At 55.4% G+C, this 23,694-nt stretch overlaps 1 protein-coding gene across 1 annotated transcript; it reads left to right on the top strand.

Annotated features, from left to right (window-relative positions):
* The first annotated feature begins 656 nt into the window (after positions 1–656).
* On the top strand, positions 657–22,816 carry SLC37A2 (solute carrier family 37 member 2). Its single transcript, XM_045894769.3, has 18 exons — positions 657–1,064; positions 11,958–12,039; positions 12,496–12,589; positions 12,721–12,799; positions 13,836–13,971; positions 14,403–14,479; positions 15,372–15,538; positions 15,987–16,030; positions 16,328–16,480; positions 16,798–16,888; positions 18,163–18,225; positions 18,541–18,626; positions 19,133–19,181; positions 19,407–19,480; positions 19,754–19,832; positions 19,975–20,072; positions 20,367–20,431; positions 22,256–22,816. Exons 1-18 carry the CDS (start codon positions 1,006–1,008, stop codon positions 22,269–22,271), a joined length of 1,512 nt encoding a protein of 503 aa, XP_045750725.1. The 5' UTR covers positions 657–1,005; the 3' UTR covers positions 22,272–22,816.
* The last annotated feature ends 878 nt before the right edge of the window (positions 22,817–23,694 follow it).

The raw sequence follows: 23,694 nt of genomic DNA, 5'->3' as shown, positions 1-23,694 counted from the left end.
ACTTTTTTTTTTTTTTAAAGATTTTATTTATTTATTTGAGAGAGAGAGAATGAGAGACAGAGAGCATGAGAGGGAGGAGGGTCAGAGGGAGAAGCAGACTCCCAGCCGAGCAGGGAGCCCGATGCGGGACTCGATCCCGGGACTCCAGGATCATGACCTGAGCCGAAGGCAGTCGCTTAACTAACTGAGCCACCCAGGTGCCCCCTGAGGAATACTTTTAAGGGCACAGACTTCTGTGCTCCTTCCCTGCTGCCTGGCTGCTCACCTCCAGAAGGGAGAGCAGGATTGGCTGTAAGATTGTCCCACAAGAGTAGATGGGGGGGCCAGTCTCCCTGGGGAGGGGGAGTGGTAGAGTCCTGTCTGGCTCAATACATAGCCTGGAATCGGATTGGGACAGGAAGCCGCAGGTGGGCCTGAGAGATATGTTTGGGTCAATACTGTAATGCCCTGAAAAACCTCCTGTGCTCTGAGGGTGCACCTGCACTCAGATCAGTGTAATGGGGGGACCACCAGGTGTCATGTCAGTACTGCCCCCCCCCGCGTGCCTCAGTTTCCCGGTGTGTCTACCAGGAGCCACTCCTTCTCGGGACAGAGGGGCGCTGCAGGAACCAGCTGCGGGGCCGACGGAAGGTCGCAGAGAGCTGACAGTCTGGGCTCGCAGCTTTCGGTACCCAGGCGGGAAGTGAGCAAAAGTGCAAAGCGGGAGGAGCCCCTAGAAGCTCCGAGGGCCGCCAGTCCCTAGCGGCGAGGCCGAGCCCAAGAAAATGCAAGTGCCAGAGGTTGGCGGGTCGGTTTGCGACAGGTCCGACCCTGAGGGCCTTCAGATGCAAGGGGGCGGGGGCTCCTGGCGACTGGCCGCCGAGCCGGGGCGGGCCGGGCCGCGGGGCATTTAAACCTGGCGGACTGCCAGAGAGGGACACGCGCCCGGCTCCGCGCCCTCCGTCGGCCACCGGCTCCGCGCCCTCCGTCGGCCACCCTCTCCGCTTCGGATACGGGCCGGGCGCGATGCGGTCTTCCTTGGCTCCGGGTGTTTGCTTCCTGCTCGCCTTCTCCAGGGACAGCTGGTGAGCGGGGCTGGGGAAGGGGGGCGCTCGGGGCTCCGGAGCAGCTCCCCCCGGGCCCCGGAGCGCCGGGGGGCAGGGAGCGCCGGCGGCCGGGCCGGGGTGGGGGGTGGGGCAGCGGAGCGGGGGGGGGCGGGGACGAGCCGGGTGCCGCTGGACAGGCCGCCTCACGCGCCCCACCGAACCCGGGCTTGCATGCTGGGCAACCGGTGGGGTGGCGGAGTGTCCCTTTTGTTCCCTCCTACTCCTTGGATAAGACAGAGGCCAGAACTCAGGGGTCCTGGGACCTCACCTAGAGGGGGTCCGGGGCCCCGAGGGCCATACCTCTCAGATCAGAGCCGCAGCTGCTCGTCGGCTGAACCGTCCCCCCACCAAGGAGTGCCCGGGCTCCTGCAGTAGCCTTCCTCCTGACCATGCTGGGCTGTGCGGTGCGGTGGAGGGCTTTCAGCTCCCTCTCCATCACAGGCCACACACTGGAGCAGTTTGCTTGGTCTACACAGTGTTTTTTGAACATTGTGTTAGTTGCCATCATTTACAAACTGTAAAATTTAACGTAAATAGCCAGATCCCTGGCTTCTCTTGAAAAACAGTTTAGCAACACCAGGCCTAAATTCCCAAATTATATTACTAGGGGTTGAGGATCACCTTTAGATAGGGTGGGTGCTCCTAAGATGACCAACTTATTGGTTTTAAGACAGAAAATCCTACATACCCAACCCCCTCCGTGCTGGGCAAATTGAGATGGTTGATCGCCCACAGTGCTTGCCAATTGGTGACCGCCCTCACTCGCTTCCAGCCTTCTTCACTCATTTACATTACTTATTTGATCCTTCTTGAGTTTAGGCCTGTTAAAATGTTTTTCATTAAAAGATGAAATCATGACTCTGATAGGATATAAAAACGAACATGTGTTAAAGATTTTATTTTACTTATAATGAGAGAGGCAGAAAATGTTATGATCAGTTAAAAAGTCCAGGAAGGGGGGAAGAGGGAGTTACTTTTTAATGGGCACAGGGTTTCAGCTTGGGAAGATGGAAAGTTCTGGGGGTGGATAGTGGGGATGGTTGCACGACAACGCAAAGGTACTTCATGCCACTTCAAAATGGTAAATTTTATGTTATGTATATTTTACCACAATTAAAAAAGAATCTGAAGAACTTGCCCATTTGTAAATCAGGAATATTGAGACAAAACTGGTTTTTCCACAGGTTGGGAGGAAAGACTATTAACTTGAGACTGTCATTTCATACACATAGTTTGTATGACTTATCAGTTACCTACCACTTCAAAGAATTATAAAAGCCCAAAGTCAAGGAAAGGCTAAAATCTGATAAGTGGAGGGGTGTCCTCTAGACAATGCACAGTTTCCCAGGGAAACATTTTTTTCCCTAAAGTCTCCCCTGCTTTGATCAAAAATAGTTGCAAAGATTATTCTTGATCACAAAATAAGGCCGGTCTCATTAGATTTGATCTGATTCTGGGCGCCTGGGTGGCTCAGTTGGTTAAGCGACTGCTTTCGGCTCAGGTCATGATCCTGGAGTCCCTGGATCGAGTCCCGCATCGGGCTCCCGGCTCGGCAGGGAGCCTGCTTCTCCCTCTGACCCTCCCCCCTCTCATGTGCTCTCTCTCTCTCATTCTCTGTCTCAAATGAATAAATAAAATCTTAAAAAAAAAAAAAAGATTTGATCTGATTCTGTATATAGGTACAGCAAGAGTGTCAATCTACAGTACAGGCCTTGCTGAGTTGCTTTGCTGGAAGTTTTCATAAGAAATCTTAGATTGGACTTTTAAAAGCCTTTATTTATTATTATTTATTATTTACTGTTTTGAGATTAGGAAGCCACGACACTGGTTTTCACACTAGGTTTTATGGCTGTACCTATAAATGTGGACAAATTCCTCTTTTCTTGAAGTCCCCCAAATATCCTAATTATCCTGGGCCTGTCGGGGAATGACCTTCCTATTTGCCTATAAGGGAGCACAGTGAGCCAGTTTTCTTGGGAGGGTTTTATTAGTATTGGCTCCACGCAGTCACCTTAGTTCCTTAAAAGGGGCTGGCTATATCTGATTAAAGGATCATCAATGTCAAATATGACATTCCACATAAGGCCTTGGTTATATAATCAATTTTTCTAATTACATCCGTGTTTAAAAAAAAAAAAAAGGACAGGACACCTGGGTGGCTTTGTCGGTTGAGCATCTGACTCTTGATTTCGGCTCAGGTCTTGATCTCAGGGTCGTGAGATGGAGCCCCACACTGGGCTCCACACTGGGCATGGAGCCTACCTCAAAAACAACAACGAAAGGACAGTTTCTTATTGAACTTTTATTAATAGCCATATTGTTATGAAAAGCGGGAAGACTCAACAAAAGTTTCTGAATTTGGGGGGTGGGGCTGTCTGGTAGGGAGAATAAGATATTTGTTAAGTGTTTCGTTTTAGTTTACAAAAACAGAGTCTACTAAATCCTTATGGATTATTCACTGCTGAAGAAGAAATGGAAAGGGCTTCCTTATTTCCAGAAAACCGAACACTATAATATCAACAATACTCCAAACATAAATGACAGCCATCCCTCATCAGTTCACTTAGGCCTATGTGATTCTTATTCCCCTGAATCTTGGGTTAGCAATCTCATAAATCTGTCTGCTTCTTCACTAGAGTTCTGGAAATCCTGACTCAATGCACTGGTATGTTCTTAAAGATGTGTAAGCAATGCCATGGGAAGCCTGTCCCCAAGACTGAATGCCTGGTACAGTGCTTTTCTGAGATAGTTCTCGATTGGTAAAGATAAAACCTTTGGTCTATAGCTGATTGCAGAGCCTTTAGGAAGCATCAGAATGAAAAAACTGTAAGTGACAGAGATACTTTTCCAAAGTGAACAACCTGATGAGAATTCATGACAAGAATAATGTGGCTAACCAGGAAATGTGGTTGTTCCTGAGCTATGCAAAACAAAATCAAGCCAATTAAAAATCTAGACAACATCTACAAACATAGTAAGGTAAATGCAAAGAAGATGGTGAACATTACATCTTGATTTATAAAAATGGATGAACACAATTTGTAAGGAGAAAAAAATCTTGAGATATTTAAAAATCCTGAGGTATAATTTATATAATATACCAAGGACATACCAAGAATATCAACTCAGGAGATTCAGTAAGTCTGGAGTATGTCCTACACATGTGTATTTTATGTATTTAAGTAACCTCCACACCCAGCGTGGGGCTCAAACTCCCAACCTCGAGATCAAGAGTCACACAGTCTTCCTACTAAGCCAGCCAGGTGCCCCTACACCTCTGTATTTTAATAAAACTCCCTAGGAAATCTGATGTACATCACGAGTTGAAAACCACTGACCTAGAAGGTGTTCGATTCAAATTAAAGAAGTAAGGTTGCAGCCCAGGTAACATTTTAAATCAGAACTGAAATCGTGACTGGTCGCCCTGTATTGTTATCATCAGACAGCACCTCCGGGGCGCTGATTCCTGGGAGCAGATCATGGACCCAGAGGGCACTGAGAAATCTGGAGGAACTGCTCATGTAGCATACAATTTGTGAAATATTTATGTAAATAATAACATTTTACCTTTAGAAATTTAACCTAGACGAGGCTGAGTGTCTCTTCTGATTTCACAATTATTTCCATGCAGTTGGTCAATAGCAACATATCAAATAAAACTAATTATTTGCAGCACCTCTCTTTTTAAAAAGTGAAAAAACAAATTTTCCAGGGGCCCTCTTGGACATCTCATTGATAATTCTAGGTATAAAAGATGTCCAGAAAGTTTTATTTTATTTTGCATTTAGGACTTGATTTTGGGAAGGCAAAAATTCAAAAGTTATTAGGACATTTGTATGCTTATCATGAGTGCCTAAGAAACTGTTCTTGTCTACCCATTTGAAAGTGACGATAGTTCATTAAAAAATAAACATGGAAGGTAACATTGTAAAGAAACTTAGCTGTTTCCTAAAAATGTTTGTTTTAAAAAGTATGGAAAATTTTTCTGTAAGACACCAGATTTTTGCGATCTAGGCAGATTACCCACGAGGTAAAAGAATAACATTTTACAAGCTCTCTTTAGGAGCAGACCAATAACCAACATTCAAGAAAATTTTGTCACTTTTACAGAGAGAAAACCAAACTCTACTCTCACATCGATATATTTGATACTAAAGGAACCACAGCCTCTTTTTGAAAATAATATGAATAAATGAAAACTGAACCAGATTTGGACAAAACTTTAACATAATTATTTATTTTCAGACTCATTATTTGCACATACTATCATCCAAAGCAAATCAAATTCTCTTTTCACAAGCCTTTTATAAATTTATCCATTCAGGTTTTGTCCTTTATTGTCCTCTTTCTTATTCTGGAATGACCAGTCATTTTACTTTAGGATAAAACTTCTCTTTTTCTCTTCTTAATAATAATAAAAAAATCTCATCACTGTGTATGCCAAATTGTACGTGTCTGCCACTATTATTCCTAATAGAGTTTCATTCATATATATTAATTGTACCCTTTAACCAGAGTAACTTCTCTTTTAGAGAAAGTAGGGTTGGGGAGGGTAGGTAAGTAGAAACAGCCTGTCCCATACCAGCATTTTAGAAGAGCTCATGGATACACCTGACACAGCTTTCCACAACCACACATGTCATTTAAAGGATGACGCACACTTTTTTTTTTTAAACATTTTATTTATTTGACAGAGAGAGAGAGACAGCCAGAGGGAACATAAGCAGGGGGAGCGGGAGAGGGAGAAGCAGGCTTCCCGCTGAGCAGGGAGCCCGATGTGGGGCTCGATCCCAGGACCCCGGGATCATGACCTGAGCTGAAGGCAGACACTTAACGACTGAGCCACCCAGGCGCCCCTGACGCATACTTTTTAAAGTATCACTCCAATTATGTACTGTGTTCTCCAACATCTCTCAGATTTAAGACAGATCTGGATTGAAACCCTCTCACCACTGTATGCCTTGTGCAGTTAACTTCTCTAAGCTTCGGTTTCCCCATCGGTGAAAATTAGGTGGGTTCTGGAGGATAAACACGATCTGAGAACATTCTTGACTTCCCGTGGCTGATGAAGGGCCCTCAGTAAGTGTCCTTTTCCTTCTTTCCTGCTGGGTGTAGGTCTGGACTCCTATCAAACACTAAACATTTAATGTGGTGCCTACTGTAGGCACATTATTATTTTGAACTCTGGGCTCATAGTAATGATTAAGACCTGGTCCTACCTTCTTGGAGCTAAGGATCAATCTCTTCTCAAACTTACTGCTTCCATGTGTCCCCAAGGAGGGTATTTAAGCAGAATTGAAGAAAGCAGATCTAGCTAGACCTTCCTGGGCTAGGACACCGGAGGCTGGATTCCTTGTGTGGCGAGCGGGGGATACTAGGGATGCCTACCTCACAAGATTGTGTGAGCCTTACGTGAGGTACAACGTGTAAAGTACTTTGACCAGGGCCAGGCTCATACTAAGCACTGACTAGACCTGAATTATTGACTATCCTTCTCCTCGCTGTTTCTACTACTCTGTGCCAGACATTGTGGATTAGTCAGGATTTGTTTCCCTGCCTCACAAATGGGTGTAATGAGGCACAGAGAAGTTTCGTAGCTTGTCCAGCCCTGCCTAGTTAGTACACGGCTGAGCCGGAATTTGCATCCAGATTAGTCCGACTCCCAGGCCCGGGGGTCTTGCTGCTCTCCTCCTGCTGAGAGTGTGGGAGGGGAGAGATCACGGGGCGGCTGGCCTCACACAAGTCCCTCGATCCCTTTGAGGCTTCAGATGGAAGTAACGGTGTGCCTACACCACAGGGTTATGGTGAAATTAAATGAGAAGCTGTGGGACGCACTTGGCCCAGTGCCTAGCTTAGTCAGTCCTTGGTCACCACTAAGCGCTTGTGCATTTCCATGGTCGGAGGGATGGATCCAACCTCGAGAGGAGGAAAAGGCTGCCTTAGCTCGGTGGCTCCGCTCTGCTGGGGACTGACATCATGTAGCTGCAGCTGGCAGGGGCCCAGGGTGTGGAAGGAGCGGTCCCTGGAGACCAGCCTGAGAGAGACAGGCGGCCGGGAGTGTGCGAACGAAAGTCAGAGCCCCAGAGGTTTCTGCCCAGGCAGGTGTTTGTCCTGCCCCTCCTCCTCTGTGTCGGGATGGGGTGGGGAGCTCCTTCATGGCCTGAGAGTGCCCCAAGCCCGGGCCCAGGCCGGTGCCTGCCTTCTGGCCTCGCGTCTGCGAGGGCACGTCTGGGGGCAGCTGGGAACATGGGCCCCTGGCCAGAGATGACTGTGGCCGGTGCTTACGGGGCTGGGGCCGTTTCCTGGGGCCCCGTGAGGGAGAGGCGCTCAGGACAAGGAGGAGAGGAGCCTGTGGGAGGAGGGACCAGCTGGATGAGCAGGAATCCGGGGGGAGGAAGGCTTTGGGCAGGCAGAAAGGCGGGGGCTGTGATCTCCCACATCACTGTTTGTTCCCCATGCCCTAATCTTCCCCTGTGAGGTGGAAAGGCCAAGGCTGCCGACTGGCTGCCACCAGAACAAATGGCTCTCGTTCCAGAGTTTCCAAGGGCTCCCACTGCCAGATCCGAGCGCCCACCCTCAGCAGACACAGAAGACCTTCAAATGCAGCCCCAGACCCTGCCATTCGCCCGATGCTTCCTCACCCACTCCATCTCACTCAACCCTCTCACACTCTTGCGTGCAGGACCTGATTATTTATTTATTCTTTCTTTATTTAAAAGAACATCAAACTGAGGCTCAGAGAGTTCAACAACTTGCCCAAGGCCACGGTCAGTGGCAGGACTCAGCCTCTTTTGGTCTCAGTCTGACGTTATTTTCCCTGTTCTGCGGGGGCCCCCGATGCCGCCTGAGTAGCTTTGTGTTGTCTGGCTTTCCTGGTAACTGCGAAGAAGTGCTTGGTAAGGGCCACAGAAAGGGCTCCTTACCGTGAGCTGTGGCCGTGAGGGGCTGCTCTGGGAAGGACTGGAGATCCGGGAGGAGAAACTGGGGGACACGTTATTGTCCCTGCCCCCACCCCCCAGGGTCAGAGCTGGTCACAGAGCACATGACCCTGTGGCGTCCCCTCCCCCGCCCTCATGATTGATGCCCTCGCCCCAGCCACCTTCTGCTTCCTCTTCCTCCCTGCCGTTTCCTCTTTCCCTTCTTGCAGAGCAGACTCAGACATCCTTTGGCTTTGCGGAGGGTATCTGACTTAGGGCCCGGGGTGGGTCTGGAATGATCGATGTGGTTGGCCAAGGCCTTACTTCTTCCATTCAAACTGTACCGACTGAGTGCTGAGGTCAGAGTGGAACCACCCCAAAGTAACAACAGGATGGAGGTCAGACACCAGGGGCAGAGTCTCTGAAGGCCACGATTCCCCACGTGACTGTCCCTGAGTTGGTGTGTGTGTTGGGGGCGGGGGGCAGTGCAGCTGCTGTCCTCTGGGCCTCCGGCTCATGCCTCGTACCCCGGATCCTTCACGCTCAGGGGCAGGGGTGCATGAGGGCGAGGCATGGGGCTAGGCCTCGCGAGGCTCTCGAGAGGAGTCTCAGAGAGACTCTCTGCCATCCTCAGCGCATTTCCATCTGTGCTGTTTGCATAGCGTCGACCACCCCTTCCAAACCCTTCCAACTCTCAGACTCTTCCAGAGGTTTCCAATTGCCTAAACAAAACATCACGCTGTAGCTGAAAGCCATGTCTTTCCATTCTGTCTGAGCACTCGGGGTTCCCTTACAGAGCTTCCTTCTCCAAGCTCTCCTCTTTCCTAAAAGTGATCATGATCTTCTCTACTCATTTCTCCTATAAAGTCCTGGGCTTCTTGTGCCTACCGGCCAATCACTCCCTTTGCTGGAAATGATCTTGGGACCAAGCTCTGAGTCAAGCTGATCTCTCTGAGCAAGCTCCTGAGTCCCAGCTGGAGGAAGGGGAACAAGTAGAGGATTGCTTGGGCTGACTTTCTGCCCCAGGAGGGCTTTGGGCCCTCCCAGACGTGGCCTGCCCCTGCCCCATCCTGATGCTGAAGGCCTGGCTCCAGGCTCAGCCCTGTGGCGTCCGTTCCAGGCTGGCCGCTCCCCGACCGGGGTGTCTCCCAGGGGCAGTGGAGGGTTTGGGAGGGGCTGGGGTGGTGGCACTCTCGCCATTGGCCTGGTTCTTACTGTTCCCAGCCTCCATCCTTTACAATCTGCGGAGTCCCAGAATAGGCACGTCCAAGGACAGGCCACCAAGTCCCATTTCCTCAGGGCAAGCGCCCAGCTCACGGGCAGCCACAGCCAGTCTGCCACCTGGCTACCTGAGCAGCCTAGGCATCTACCAGCAGCCCCTGACTGAGGCCCGGGGACGTAGGGGATGGCTGATGAGGGCGCTTAAGTCCCCGCTGGCCTGACCGGGGGTGGGGAGGGTCGCAGTGTGGCTACAAAGCAAGGAAGCAGGCCCTGGGGCTGACTGGGTAGCTGCCGGGGCTCGGGGGCTGCTCTCCACCTCCTCAGGCCGAAGCCCCGCTCCTGTGCTGTTTCTTGTGGTTTGGGGTTGTTGTGCTGGCCGTAGTAGGTCCTGAGGGGTTTTTGTTTGTTTTTAACCTGTCGCTGCTTTGGGACACACTGATCCTTGTCCTTACCTCCGAAGAAGTCCCAGTGCCGAGTCTGGACGGCCTGCTAGCAGTTAAGAGATAGCTAGTTCGCCTCTATCTAACTTGGTTACTGGGCTGGGGGAGGGGAGGATTCTAAGAAGTGCCACTGTCTGCTAACAAAGATTTGGAGGGTCACGGGGCAGCCGACCTCACCTGGAGCCGTCGGGGGGCCTCATCGTCCCTGGCCTGCCAGCCCAGCCTGGCCCAGCACCCCGGCAGCCATGCCTCCCCGCACAGCCCCCCGGGGCCCGCTGTGTAGATGGTCCCTACTCCCTTCCTGGGGCCTCTTGATTCTGAAGAAAGGGCTCATGAGAAAGGAAGTGAAACCTGTGGTTCCACACGCCCAGGAGCCCCTCAGCTGTCTTTCCTGCGAGAGACTCTGAGTCTGGCAGCCCTTGATCAGCTTAGCTCAGCCCTCCACCTGATCAGTGGCCCCAGGCCCCTTTGAACGGTGGCACCTTGGCCGCCTTCTCAGAATAGCTGCCGAGGTGGAATGGGATGGAAAGAGGACTGCAGAATGGGAAGTGGATCGGACCAACAGGAGGCCTGGCTCCGAGGATGCTCTGCCCAGCGAGCCATGGGACTCTGAGCTCCTCCCTGAGCCTCCCTGGAGTCCAGGGAGGAAGTCCGTGAGCGCACTGATGCCAGGCCTGACATGTTTGAGGACCTCCTGCCCCCCCTACACCCCACTCCCCCCAGAATCATGACTCTTCTGCTCTCTTGGGTGTCAGGTTTTCTACTGGAGGTTGGGGTCAGAGCTGGGGGAAAGGGCAGGCCGGGCCCCTGGAGGAGGGCAGGGCTGGAATCTCACAGGTCAGGATATTAGTGTGGGCCCCTGCTGATCCTCCTTATCTGCTCTCCAGGGAGCATCTGGGCAGGCCACAGCAGGCCAGAGTCTCTGCTCCATCCCACTGCAGGCTCAGCAATGGAATCGAGGTGGGGAGTGCGTGTGGGAGGAGCAGGGTGGCTGGGAACAGGGTTAGACTGCTGGTTGCGGAGAGAGGGGAGTCAGAGAACCCAGGTAGGAGGCTCAAGTCCAGGGTGAAGGAAGAAGCGGCCGGGGAGCCCAACCCAAATCCAGGCTCTTCTGAAATCCCCCTGTATTTCACAAGCGGTAACCTTCATGGCACATTTGGGGGAAGTGAGTTTGGGGTTTGGAGGCAGATCCCTAAAGAGGGCAGAGTGAGCTCCCATGCCTGTCCCTTAGGTTCATGGAGCTGAGGGATAGAAAGGGCTTCAGGGCCCCTCCTACCCTTCCCCATCCTTCTCTATGAGATCTCGAATAACCCAAGGCTCTGGATCTTTCCTAATGCCTTCCCCTTTCTCCTGGGTTGTGGGTCCATTCTGAGGTCTGTCTTCCATGTACTTCCTGGCTGCTGGCTGCTGACTCAGCTCAGCTGATGCTCTGCTGGGGAAGCAAACACTGACTCAGGAGGACATCGAGCCCCATCCCCCAGATCCTCGGAGAAGGGCAGGGGCCGGGCGTGGGGTAGACACTTGCGTGGTGCCTCGCTGAACTGTTCTTTCCATCCCAGACCGGTCCTTGGGATGAGAAGCGGGGGAAGGAGAGGGCACATGTGATGTGTGAGCCACAGATGGAAAGAATGATCCTTCTGTCCAGTGGGATGGACCAGACTGGGCCCGGGGATGAGGATGTGGATTCTGGTACGGGCTTTTCCACCGTTGCTACATTCCCAACGCTGTCTGGGCTCTGGTCCCCGCTAGGCTGCAGCAGCTGCTATACCGGGTGTGTTCAAGGCTTAAGAGGAGCAGTGCGCTCCCTCTAGAGACAGACCCGTCCGCCACGGCAGCCTCCCACCTGCTCCCACCATTTCTGGAAGTTTAAAAACAATTCTACTTGGCTGCTACCCTGTCTCAGCAGTATACACAGGCACACACAGGGGTGTCCTGACCTTCGTGAGGTCATAGGACAGTAGAGGTGACGGGAGGTGACAAGAGCGGTCGGGGGGACAGAGGGCGGGCATAATTTGTGTTGTCTAGGGGGCTGGTGCTGGGCCAGCTCTGCTGGAAGGCCTCAGGCGTTGGGGACCAGAGAGAGAGGGCTCTCTGCACCCTGGCCTCTGGGCATCTGTTCCCACACTCCCCTTGGCCTCTGTCCCAAGGAACTTGTGTCTGGTGGGGACCCTGAGCTGGAGCGTCGGTGGTGCTGAGGCCCTGGGGTTGCCAGAGAGGGCCCCGTGGGATACTTTGCCTGAGCTTCCAGCTGAGGCCCGCTTCCTGCTAACCCAGACAGCTGCCTCTCCCTGCAGGTTCCGAGGCTTCATCCTGCTGCTGACCTTCTTCATCTATACCTGTTATCACATGTCCAGGAAGCCCATCAGTGTCGTCAAGGTGAGGCTGGCCTGGCGGTAAGGAAGAATGCAGGAGAGGCTGGGCCCCCCCCCAGAAATAAACTCTAGTAGAATGGTCTGGAACTTAATCCCTAACCGTAGTCACGGAGACAACGTGTTCACATGGCCGACTTCAGTAGTTGTTCTTTTAGTAGTTGTTCTTCCTAGAGAGCCTTCCCTGGGTGCTCCTTCTGACAGCAGTGTTGCTGGCTGTGGGTGGAACAGGAGGGCAGGGACCCTGGGCCCTACGGGCTCTGCTCAGACTCTCCTTGGCCTTCACCAAGGGTCTGACGCGGCCACTCGCCCCGTAGCCTGTTCCTGCAGGGGGAGATGCCAGAGGAAGGAGCGGGGTGGTGCTGGTGTGGCTGGGGAGGGAGACTGTCTGCTCGTCTCTGGGCTGAGTGGGCTCTGGCTCTGGGAGGTGACCCCTGACCTGTGCACCCTCTTGCCTCTTCAGAGCCGTCTGCACCAGAACTGCTCGGAGCTGGTCAAGCCCATCAACGACAGCTACAGCCTCAACGACACGACGTGGTGTGACTGGGCTCCATTTGGTAGGAACGGCGCAAGATGCTCTTCCCCACTGGCCATCTTCCCGCCCCCGGAAGAGGCTGTCCGGGGCCAGAAAGGGCTTCTTGCGGGGGCAGCCAAGCACCAGCTCTCTGTCTCTCCCATCTGTTGTCAGATAAGAACAACTACAAGGAGTTACTGGGGGCCGTGGACAACGCCTTCCTTGTGGCCTACGCCATCGGCATGTTCATCAGGTAAGGGACAGGCCGAGCCTGTGACTGTCCCAGAGTGGGGGGGTCCAGAGCTGATGGCTCCCCCAGGCGGATAGGAGGCCAAGACGTGGGCACACACCACCAGCCCCTGGCCATTCTCCTTTCCTTCCCACGGTCACCCGGCCTACTCCTTCACCTGGCAGATCCCGTTTTTAGTAGCTTCTTTTCCTGGAAAGCCTTTCCCTGGATGCTCCCTCTGAGGTTATTCTCGCAGATGGCAGTGGCCGTGGTATGGCTGGAGTATGGGTTTTTTTCTGAACTGGGATCCTTCATGGGTGGCCCTGGACACAGACATGGCTAGGAAAAGCCCCATTCTCTCCTGGGCCTAAATTAGCCCAGCAAACATGGCTTTGACGCAGCAAGCCTGCTGTCTTTGCCAGGAACCAAAGGTGAAGAAGGTAGGGGACTTCCTTCCAGCGGCTCACAGCCTAGCGGAGGTGCCCGATTCATCAACAGCTGCTTCCGCACCAGTGTGGTAGCTCAGGGACAGAGGATGGCAGTGCCACACTCACTCAGCCGAGGGGCACGCCAAGGGACCGAGTGGGGAAGAAGGAGGGAGAGTTCAGTCTCAGAGTGCTGAGCTGCATGCGTTTGGGGGGCATCCAAGTTAAGATGTCCAGAAGGCATCTGGGTGTGATCCCGCAGGGGGAGAGATGGCGGCGGGGGGAAGATGCCGGGTTGGAGCTACGTAACATGTAGGTGGTGGTTGAAGCCATAGAATTGATGCCAGGGACCGCGCCCCAGGGAAAGTCAGTGAGAAGGAGCGGTCAGCCAAGGGCAGGGGGTGAGGAGGCCAAGGAGAGAACATTTCAAGGAGCATGTTCATCAGTGGCAACTAAGGCAGGGAGGTCCAGTGAGTGGGGACCCAAGGGCCCCCCCGGCAGGTGGCAGACAGCACAGGGGTCATCGGTGGTCCCCGGGGCCAGGGCTGGCTCAGTGGTGTGGTCGGGGAGGAAGCAGGTGGCCGAGCTGAGGAGCGCAGCTGGTGATTAACCACAGGTCCAACTCTCTTCTCCAGCGGGATTTTTGGGGAGCGGCTCCCCCTCCGTTACTACCTTTCAGCTGGAATGCTGCTCAGTGGCCTTTTCACCTCGCTCTTTGGCCTAGGATATTTCTGGAACATCCACATGCTCTGGTACTTTGTGCTCATCCAGGTACGAGAGGTCTTGCACTCAGATCGCTGCTCCGTCATGGGAAGGATTGCGGAGGCCCCTAGTCCTTCCCAGCTACCCCTGGTCATGGCAGATTTGGGTGGTGAATAACAGATTTGGGCGGTGAATAACCCCTTCCCAGCCCAGTGCTCCTCTCTTAAGCTTTGGGGTCCTTCTTCCCACTTCTCACCATCATGCAGATCACACATTTGTTTGTTCGGTAAGTTTGCCCGAGAGCCTCGGTCTCCGCAGGAAAGGGTCTTGGGCCAGAGGAGAAATCCACCTGTGGCAGTGTGTGTGTGTGTGTGTGTGTGTGTGTGTGTGAAGGGGGTACTCGTAGTGTGGGCTGTGGAGGGCCCCACAGCCCGGGAGGGGGCAGAGGGAGTTTGCGGCATGGCCCAGGCCTGTCCCATTTACGTCCAGTCTCCCTACAGATCTGTAATGGACTTGTCCAGACCACAGGCTGGCCCTCCGTGGTGACCTGCGTTGGCAACTGGTTCGGGAAGGGAAAGTGAGTGTGGGGAGGGAGGAGGAGCGGGAGGTACCCCAGGAGGGCTGCTGTGGGGAGTGAGGAGGTCACTCATGGCCCCTAGTGTGATTTCAGGGTGAAAGGTTAGAAACTTGTGTCCGTCTTGCCGACTTTCACGTTTAGTTAAATGTTTTAGTAACTGAAAAGCATTACTGATTTTCTCATGGATAAGGTTTTAGTCCACAAAACAGCCCACCTTAGTTACACTTTCTCCTCATAATCGACGCATTTCCATTTTGCATGAAGGCAAAAATGAAGCCTCTAAAACTGTATTATTATTATTATTATTATTATTTTATACTTGACTGGCTTTTGGGTAAAAAGAAAAAAAAGTTGCTTTTGAGCAGGGTTTCTCCAGCTCAGCCCTACTGGACATTTGGGGCCGGATCATTCTTTGCTGTGGGGCAATCTTACCCATGGCAGGATGTTTAGCAGCATCTACCCTCTAGATGCTGGTAGGGTACCCGGAGCTGGGACAGTTAAAAATCTCCAGGCACTACCCATGTCCCGTGGAGGCAGGGTGGCCATGGTTGAGGACCAGCAAGTGCTGTAGAGTAGCAGCCATGGGACAAGAGGGAGGAGAGGGGTGGGGGCTGGATGTCCCCGGGGTGGGGAGAGCTCCATCTGGAAGGCCTCTGTGAGCTGGCTCCAGTTGCTGACTGGGGGCACAGGGCCCCAGGCCTTGCAGTCACTTGCTTGGCACCAGGCAAGCCCTCCCTCACCTCCCTGACTGGTTGTCTTTGGGCTTTGCAGGCTGGAGGCAGCCAGCTTTTTGCACTTGGCCAGGGTGGTTGTGATGAACCCTGTGCTTCTCTTTTGACTTTCTTTTACTCTTCTCCCCTTTCCTTCCCTGTCCTGCCTCCCTCCCCTCCAGGCGGGGGCTCATCATGGGCATCTGGAACTCACACACATCCGTGGGCAACATCCTGGGCTCCCTGATCGCTGGCGTGTGGGTGAACGAGCAGTGGGGCCTGTCGTTTGTGGTCCCGGGCGTCCTCACTGCTGCCATGGGTGTCTTCACCTTCCTCTTTCTCATCGAATGTGAGTGGCCCCCTCCCTCCCCACAGGGCTCAGCACTGAGCCTGCCCTTCTCCTCTCGGGGCCTGGGAGAAGGCAGCTGGTTCTAGCAGAGGATTACCGGTGTGGGTGGCCTGGCACAAAGAGCCCCTCTGGGCCTCAGTTGTCTCGTCTGTGAAAGAAGAACAGCCTCTACTTGCTAGGGTGGGTTAAGCGCCCGGGGAGCTGTGCACTTGGCCCCTGGTTGCCTGGCCCGTGGTGTGCTCAGCAAGTGCTGGTTCTGAAGTGTGAGCCGGGGATGGGGCGGGTGACAGGACGCTCCTCCCCCGCTGTCCTCTTCCACGTTCCCTGAGGGCCTTGGGACACAGCTCAGCCCGCTAGTGTGGCCACTTGGGAGCCAGAGAATGAAGGTCCGCAAGGCAGTTAGTGACACCGGGCCTAGAACCTTCTTAGGAGTTTGGCTTTTTTGCAGACCCAGAAGATGTGGACTGCACGACTCCTCAGCACCACACAAGTGTGAGCCCCCCCAGCCCGCCCCCTACCCTGCTCCTCCATCCGCAGGGGCAGGTCCCAGAGAGGACTAGGGAGTTGGGGGAGGGGCCCGTGCGCCCACAGTTACCCCACAGGCTCAATGCCAGGCCGTTGGGTTGGCTCCCCGATTGCCTGATCGGGCCTGGCAGGACGTTCGTTCGGTCCCGGAGCGGGGCGCGTACCTCCCCCAGCTTAGGAGCCTCTACCTCCCACGTGGGTTATCCCCCAGCTGGTGGGCGGTGTACTTGGCTGTGCCCACAGCCAGGGCTCCTCTCTGTCCAGGATGGGCTGGACGAGAACCAGGACAGCCCTGCGGACCGTGGGAACGGTCCCTGCATTAACAAGGAGAGCAGTCCGGAGAGTGCGGCCAGGCACTCCAAGGAGCCAAGGGCTCAGCCTGCCGCCATCAGCTTCCTCGGGGCGCTCCGGATCCCGGTGAGAAGGAATGGAGGGGAGCGAGAGGCTCTCTAGATGTCCCTGATGGATGTCAGGAGATGGGGGGATGCTCAGGGGGATCTGTGGCTTCCAGAATTTCTTTATACGAGGTGCTTAGGGTGAGTTGCCAACCTGGGGAGGGTAGCATGGGAGGCTTGCCCTGACGCAGCATTGCTTTGACTGAGATGGAGATGTACTTGAGGTGGCTTTGCGCGGTAGGTGGTGGTGGTGCTGGGGCGGCCGAGCCAGTCCCGGGGCTAGCCCTGGCCAAGCATGTCTTGTGTGCCTCTCGTCACACCCTCTGTCGTGCTCTCCAGGGTGTGGTCGAGTTCTCCTTGTGCCTGCTCTTTGCCAAGCTGGTCAGCTACACCTTCCTTTACTGGCTGCCCCTCTACATCTTCAATGTGGGTAAGAGCAAGGGGCAGAAGAGGGGGGACGGGGTCTCAGAGGAGGCCAAGGCCCTCTCTGATGGGGAGAGGAAATCTGTCATGTGATGCGCGTGACTCCAGAACATAGTCAGGATGTCTGCGGAACCTCTCCTAGGGCAAAGGGAGACTTTATTTATTTATTTAGTTTCAGTCGGAAGGTAGACCTTGTACACCACCTCATAGACCCCGAGTCCAGCCACCTTTCTTCCCTTGGACCAGAGCTGGGGGTTAGGAACCCAAAGTTGTGTTCTGTCATCCTTCCTAACTTCTTCTCCAGCCCTGAGTGTAGGAGCACCCACCCCCACCTGCTTGGCTCATCGTAGATGGGAGGGACTGGATGGTGCAGGGACAGATTTGCCTTTGAAAGCCTCCCGCACCCCCAGGAAGAGGGCCTGGTGAGGTACCCCCCTGCCTGAAGCCTGGTGGTGAACACCGCTCTCATCTCCCCAGGGGCTGCCAGGAGCCTCCTGGGATTGATGCCTGGTGCCTGGGTCAGCGGCAGCACCCTCCTTCTGGGCCCACTCTCCCCGCCTCTGCCCTCAGAGCTCTGCCGGGGCCCAGGGCCTCCACCCCCCAGGGTGGCAAGGCCAAATCCCAGCCCATAACTTGCCCAACAGCCTCGTCACAGGGCCTCTCTAAAGATAGAGGGAGTGCACCAGAGCAGCTCTGTGGACACTGGGACTCTGTTTTGTGGCCTTGGTGCCGACTTCACAGTGAGTCAACCTTGAGGGTTAGGCTACAGGTCCAGCTTCTGGACCCTCCTTTATCCAATCCTGAGGTCCCCACTTGCCTGTGAGTCTCCTTCCTGGCTCTGTTTATTAGCGGAGACATCACACGGGTGTGGAGGCTCCTGGGGGAGGCGGGCCAGGAGCTCAGGAGCAGAGCACGAAGGGGGCTGGCTGAGCTGCAGCTCAGCAAGGGCAGTGGTGCCCCCGGGGCCAAAGTGGCCCAGTGGGACAGGGTTCTCCTGGGCCAGACCCCAGTGCTTTCAGGGGAAGCCTTTTCTGAGAGGTCAGAGCCAACCTGCAAGGGGAGAAGGATGGGGTGGAGGGGCAGAAAGGGTGTCCTGCCTCAGACTGCTGCAAATTTACTTGTGACCCTGGCCAATGACTTCCCATGGGTCCGCACTCCTTCCTCTGACACTGGAGGCAGTGGGACTGGGTCAGGTGCTCCGCAGGGCTTTTTCTGGCCGTGGCACTCCACGACGTTTGCTCCGAGCCCTCAGGTCTGACCACATGTTTGTGTTTTCCACAGCTCACTTTAGTGCCAAACAGGCCGGGGACCTGTCTACCCTCTTCGATGTTGGTGGCATCATGGGTGAGGCCCTGCCGTATTCTGCCCTGGGCAGTATTCCCCCTTTCTCTTGTGGGGGTGCAGAAGGAAGGGACGAGTCCAATGTGACGTGACCTGGGTAGGTGGCATCAGAGAAAAAAGGGCTCCTGCCCAACTAAGAAAGTTGACCGTCCTGTTTGATCCTCCCATAAAGCAGTGGGTGCGGGGAGGGCTTCACAGGGAGAAGCTCTGCTGGTTCCGGATGCCCATGCCTGGGTGAGTGGGGTGGGGGGCAAAGTTTGGGGTGCCGCGCTAGCGGGAGGCCATGGTCACACCTGGAGCAGCTGGGTTGTGTTCCAGGCGGCATCATGGCAGGGCTCATCTCGGACTACACCAACGGCAGGGCCACCACCTGCTGCGTCATGCTGATCTTGGCCGCCCCCATGGTGCGTATAACCTCAGGAGCGAAGGGCGCATGCTCGCACGTACCTGCTGAAATGTGTGCGCACCTGGGCGTTTATGCACACGCCTGTCTCTCTGTGTGCGTGTACATCCGTGGGCACGCTGGGGGAGGAGAAGCCTGGGGCGGCACAGGAAAGAGATTCAGACCGAGAATTTTGGAAAGGGGTTAGCAAGGATTTGGTCTTGGTGGAGAAGGGGGAGGCCAGCTGCTAAACTTTCTGGCCCAGGAAAGAATAAAAAATTAAGGTTAGATAGGACAGAAGCCTTTTTGAGAAATAGGAAACAATAGCTTCCCACATCTTAGACCCTCCATCCCATCCCGGGGAATATTAAAGACCAAGAGGTCTGGGTTTGAGAAGGAAAAGGAGTAAGGTGGCCTCTGGGGTTCCTTGGCAGGAGAGGGTGTGCCAGACTTCTGGGCTCCAGTCTAACCCAGGCAGCCCATGGGGAGGCCTGGGTGTGACTCTGCCTCTCTGTTTTCCTCTCTCAGATGTTCCTGTATAACTACATTGGCCAGAACGGGATTACCAACTCCGTAGGTGAGGGGGTGGCCGCAGGTCCGGCCAGCATACAGGAAGAGCGTTGCCTTGGGGGCCCCAGGAAGCTGGCTTGGGGGCGTTGGTGGGAGGCACAGGGAAGTGGAGTCTCTCAGCCTCACGCCTGGGGCTCTCACCTGCTTTGGGGCTGGGGCTCTCACCTGCTTTGGGGCTGGGGCTGGAGGTGGCCCCCTCATCCCTAACCAGCTGTCTCTGTCACTGCCTCAGTAATGCTGATCGTCTGTGGGGCCCTGGTCAACGGCCCTTACGCGCTCATCACCACTGCGGTCTCTGCTGACCTGGTAAGCGGGCTGCCTCCCTGGGGCTGGGCATGACTCTGGGGGCTTGGTCAGGGCCTGGGGTCTCCAGGTCCAATACCCCACATTCCTACCCCCTCCCTGGTGCACAGAGATCCTGGTATAGGAGATCCTCAAAGTCCTTCAGAATCCGCCATCGCCCCCCTCCCTTTCCTCTCAACTCCAAGGCCCAGTTGCTGCCTTGCCCCGAGTTAGTCCCACTCCCAGTCCTGGTGCTACCTCTGCAGTTGGCCTCTCCACCCCGTTCTCTCTCCCCAGGGAACTCACAAGAGCCTGAAGGGCAACTCAAAGGCACTCTCCACTGTCACGGCCATCATCGACGGCACTGGGTCCATAGGTCTGTGACTCTAGCTTCTGGCCCCTGGCAGCTGAGCCCTGAGCCTTGTCTTGAGCACACTTCTCGGAATGCCGCCCTCGGGTGGGCAGGGAGCTTAGGGCCCCTTGTCGGGTGCCCTTCTCTGACGTTGTGTTCTGCGCAGGTGCTGCTCTGGGGCCTCTGCTAGCCGGGCTGATTTCCCCCACAGGCTGGAACAATGTCTTCTACATGCTCATCTCTGCCGACATTCTGGCCTGCTTGGTATGAGTTCTTGGGGGTACACAGATGGGTATTGGTGGGGGTGAATGTCCTGTCCTGCCAGGCTGGAAACTTGGAGGTCCAAAGCATTGGCCATGAGGGTATCTGGGACAATGAGATCAGCTGCCCGACACTCAGAATCCCTTTCCTCCCATGGGTCACCCCCTGCCACATGAAACTGTGTGCCCACGACCTTCCTTCCTGCCAGCCCCCCCACCCCCAGTCACCTAGCACTGGGGACTAACCATGTGGTCAAGGCTAATGTCGCCCTCCCCTCCCTCTGTGCCTCGGACACAGCTCCTCTGCCGGTTGGTGTACAAAGAGCTCCTAGCCTGGAAGTCATCCCTGAGCAGAGACAGAGGGTGAGTCCAGTCCTCCAGACAGCTGTGGCCTCATCTCCCCAACCTCACCTCTTATGGAGTGAAAACCAGTGCTCACTTCTCCACACCCAGTCTGAGCCCACCTGCAGCCCGGACTGGGGCCGGACCCTGGAGGTGCTCCCTGCACCCCTACCCCCAGCCCCACTAATGTGTCCTCTGTTGTCCCCGTGTGTCTCCATAGCTCTAGTCTGGCCCTAACCCACCCGCGGTAGTATTTTCCTCAAGTCCCATGACTTTGTGAGTATTTTCTTCAAGTTGGTGGCTAATGTGCCCTTAGAGTGGGGCCTGCATGCAAATCCTCTCACCTCCAGTGTGATTTTTTCCAACTTCCTCTTGTTCCTTGGGGGCCAGCTCCGAAGACTCTCCACCTGAGCAGAGCATGGTGCTTGGGAAGTGTTTCCTAAGGAGCCTGAGCTGCCACAGAGCTTGGCAGACTCTTCTCCTTAGGGGGAGCGGTAGGGCTTTGGCTGTACCCCTAGGATGGAGGCAGGATCCAGGGAAATCGTTTTCCCTCTGAACTCAGACTCTGAGCCCTACGTGCCTCCTAAAGTTCAGAAGCCAAGATCATCTGGCCCTTCTGCCTGGGGTGTACAGAAAAAAGCAACAACCAATCAAAGCCTCTGGGATAAAACTCAAATCAAGCCTCGGTGGCTGGCCTGGTGTGTTCTCTGTCTGTTGCCCAGCGGTGGTGGGTATGGGAGCTGCACAGATATAGGGTCATGGCCGAGGCAGAGCCAGCAAGAGGCTGGGCTGTGTGCTGGTGCTGAGGGGAATGTTCTCTCTGGCCGTTCTGGCTCTCCTTCTGAGCAGGAGGTTCTGGCTAATGAGGAGCTGGCCGGAGCCGTGGACCTGGTCCTGGATGGCGAATGTGTGGAAAGAGCCCCTGGGGTCATGGTGACCAGCACAACATCCGGGGAAGCTCTTCCCCTGAAGGATGGCGTCTTCCAGGTTCAGGGGCAGCAACACTGAGAGCAGGAGGCATGAGCAGCGTCTATCATGCCTGCCCTGGAGGAGGGAGCAGGGGGACTGGTGCTGCCCACCTGCCTTCCTGGGCCCGGCCTGAGGGGACGCTGGGAGGGGGAGAAAAGCAGCAGGAAGTGGTGGTGGGGGGGGGGATATTTAGTCAGCATCTGCTCCGTGCCTGGAATTGAGTCTGCCTTCAGACGCTGCCTCTTACCTCTCAGCAACCATGAGAGGTCAGTTCTGTCATCTAGAGATGACAGAACAGAGGCTCAGAACTCAGGGAATGTGCCTAAGTCCTCCAGCAGAGCCTAAATTTGAACCCAGGTGTGTGGGGGCTTGCTTTTCTCTGGAATCCTGCCACCCTGAGCTGGGCCGCCTCTGAGGAAGGCCGGTGTGTGGGGAGCGGAGGAATTTGCTAGCGCAGGGGGAGCACTGGGCCTAGAACCCGAAATCCCCGGCCGATCCTGACTTCTTGGCTCGCTTTCATTAATAAGACCGTGGGCATATCCTCTGAGCCCCCACATGCTTATGTGTATAACATGGGGGTGCTCATCCCTAAGCACCCGACAAGGTGATCTGAGGCTAAGGACGGGATGGGATCTGTGATCCCACTTGGTCAGACAGTCAGATGGGGCACCAACATTGCAAGGTTTTCATTATCATCCTGGCTTGCTATTTGCTGCTGATGGGGAAGAAGGGAGCCCTAATGACAAAGACCAGGGATGAGAGGCAATTAGTAAGGGACCCTACGAACCTGCCTTGCCTATTCCTCCACTGGGGCAGGAGCTTATGAACCTGTCTGTGTCTGACTTTCTCTTCGCTTGCCTCTCTCCCCTCCTGCAGGTATAAAGAGATATGAAGTCCTGATTCGAAGAGAAGCACGGAGGGCCCCAGCTGATGCCCAAAGTGCTCCCTCCTGCCCCCTCACTGGGGGCAAGACAATGGAACCGGCCACAGACGGGCTGACAGGGCCGCAGAGGGGCTGGGAGGTTCTCGCGGGAAGGGGCCTGCCAGCATGAGGGATGCAGGACTCATGGCCCTGAGCTCTGGAAGCGCAAGCAGAAGGGTTGGGGATCAGAGCTGAGTGGTGTCTCCAGCTTGGTAAGGGAAGGATATGCTCAGACTCTTGCTTGTTCAGAATCCAAGACAGAAGGCAGGGGCCTGACATGTGCCAAGGCCCGGCAAAGGTGTGTCTCTCCTTCCCATGTGGAAAGTGAACCTCAGTGATCGGCCTGTCCCTGTCCATGGATTTCTGACCCTGTTTCAGAGCCGCCCATCCTCGCTTCCTTCCTTTGTCCACGAGCCAGTTCTCTCGTGTATTTCCCCATGTTGGAACCCCTTCTACCCTGCATTGGATCCTCTTTCTGACTCCTGACCCGAGCCAATTAAAGTGTTGTTGCTGAATCCTCCGGGGCCAGGACCGGGGAGAGGCAAGGGAGGTGCCGAGGGGCGGGTAGTTAGGGAGGTATGGCTCTTGGACCTGGGGCTGGGCCTCCCCGGAGCGTGAGGGCCTCCCTGGCCCCAGTCTCGTCGTCCCAGTCCTCCGTGTCCCCAGGGAAGGAGCACATGTCCGGACAGTGCCGGGAGTGGGGCAGGCCTGACTGAAGCCACTGGTGCCGGTGACGACCGAGGGCTCCCCGCACGCGAGCCCTGCTCTGGGAACGGAGTGGACGGCGGGCCCGGAAGAAGCACAGGGCCCAGGGTGATGAGACTAGCACGAAGGCGGGCTGCTGGTTCGTTCAGGCCCGTGTGACCCGGGCAGTGGCCCGAGCTCTCTGCGGCCCCCCGCCCCCTCGCGCGCGTGTTCCTGCCGTCCCGCTCCCGGCCCCCCGGCGCCCGCACTGCGGCACGCCGGGCCAGCTCTTGGCTTTGCTCGCGGACCTCCGACGCCGCCCGTCGGCGCAGTACAGATGCCTTCGGCCCGCCGCGCCCGCGCTCGTCCTCGTCGGGGCTTGGCGGGCCGCCCGGGTTGTCGGGGTGTCGGGGTCCCTGAGCAATGCTCGCGACCCCGCGGGCGGTACAGCTGTGGCGTTGGCCAGGGCAACACTGACACAGTGCACACTGCCCTGTGACAAACTGGGACGCCTCCAACTGCCTGACGCTCACTCCCTGGGGCTCTGAAAGCAGGAGACGGTCCGGGACCTCTAGGTCCTCAGCCCCCCGCCCCGGGCCGGTGCTACAGGGCATGGCCTCACAGACCGCTTTCTCCGAGGCTTCTTTCAGAGCAGAGGCGTCGGCGCGCCTGGCGGAGGGAAGCCACTAGGTGGCGCCATCACCCCCCG

Source organism: Mirounga angustirostris, unplaced genomic scaffold, assembly GCF_029215605.1.
Source record: "Mirounga angustirostris isolate CCGP_5_RB_7025 unplaced genomic scaffold, mMirAng1.0.hap1 SCAF_13, whole genome shotgun sequence".
NCBI classification, from domain to species: domain Eukaryota; kingdom Metazoa; phylum Chordata; class Mammalia; order Carnivora; family Phocidae; genus Mirounga; species Mirounga angustirostris.
This window is presented reverse-complemented; position numbering and strand designations above follow the sequence as displayed.

Bases quoted from the DNA above. Each gene is read 5' to 3' on its own strand.
- SLC37A2 (XM_045894769.3), top strand. From the start codon at position 1,006: ATGCGGTCTTCCTTGGCTCCGGGTGTTTGCTTCCTGCTCGCCTTCTCC. The intron at 12,590-12,720 runs GTAGGAACGGCG...ATCTGTTGTCAG, and splicing joins GTGTGACTGGGCTCCATTTG to ATAAGAACAACTACAAGGAG. The intron at 16,031-16,327 runs GTGAGCCCCCCC...CTCTCTGTCCAG, and splicing joins CTCCTCAGCACCACACAAGT to GATGGGCTGGACGAGAACCA.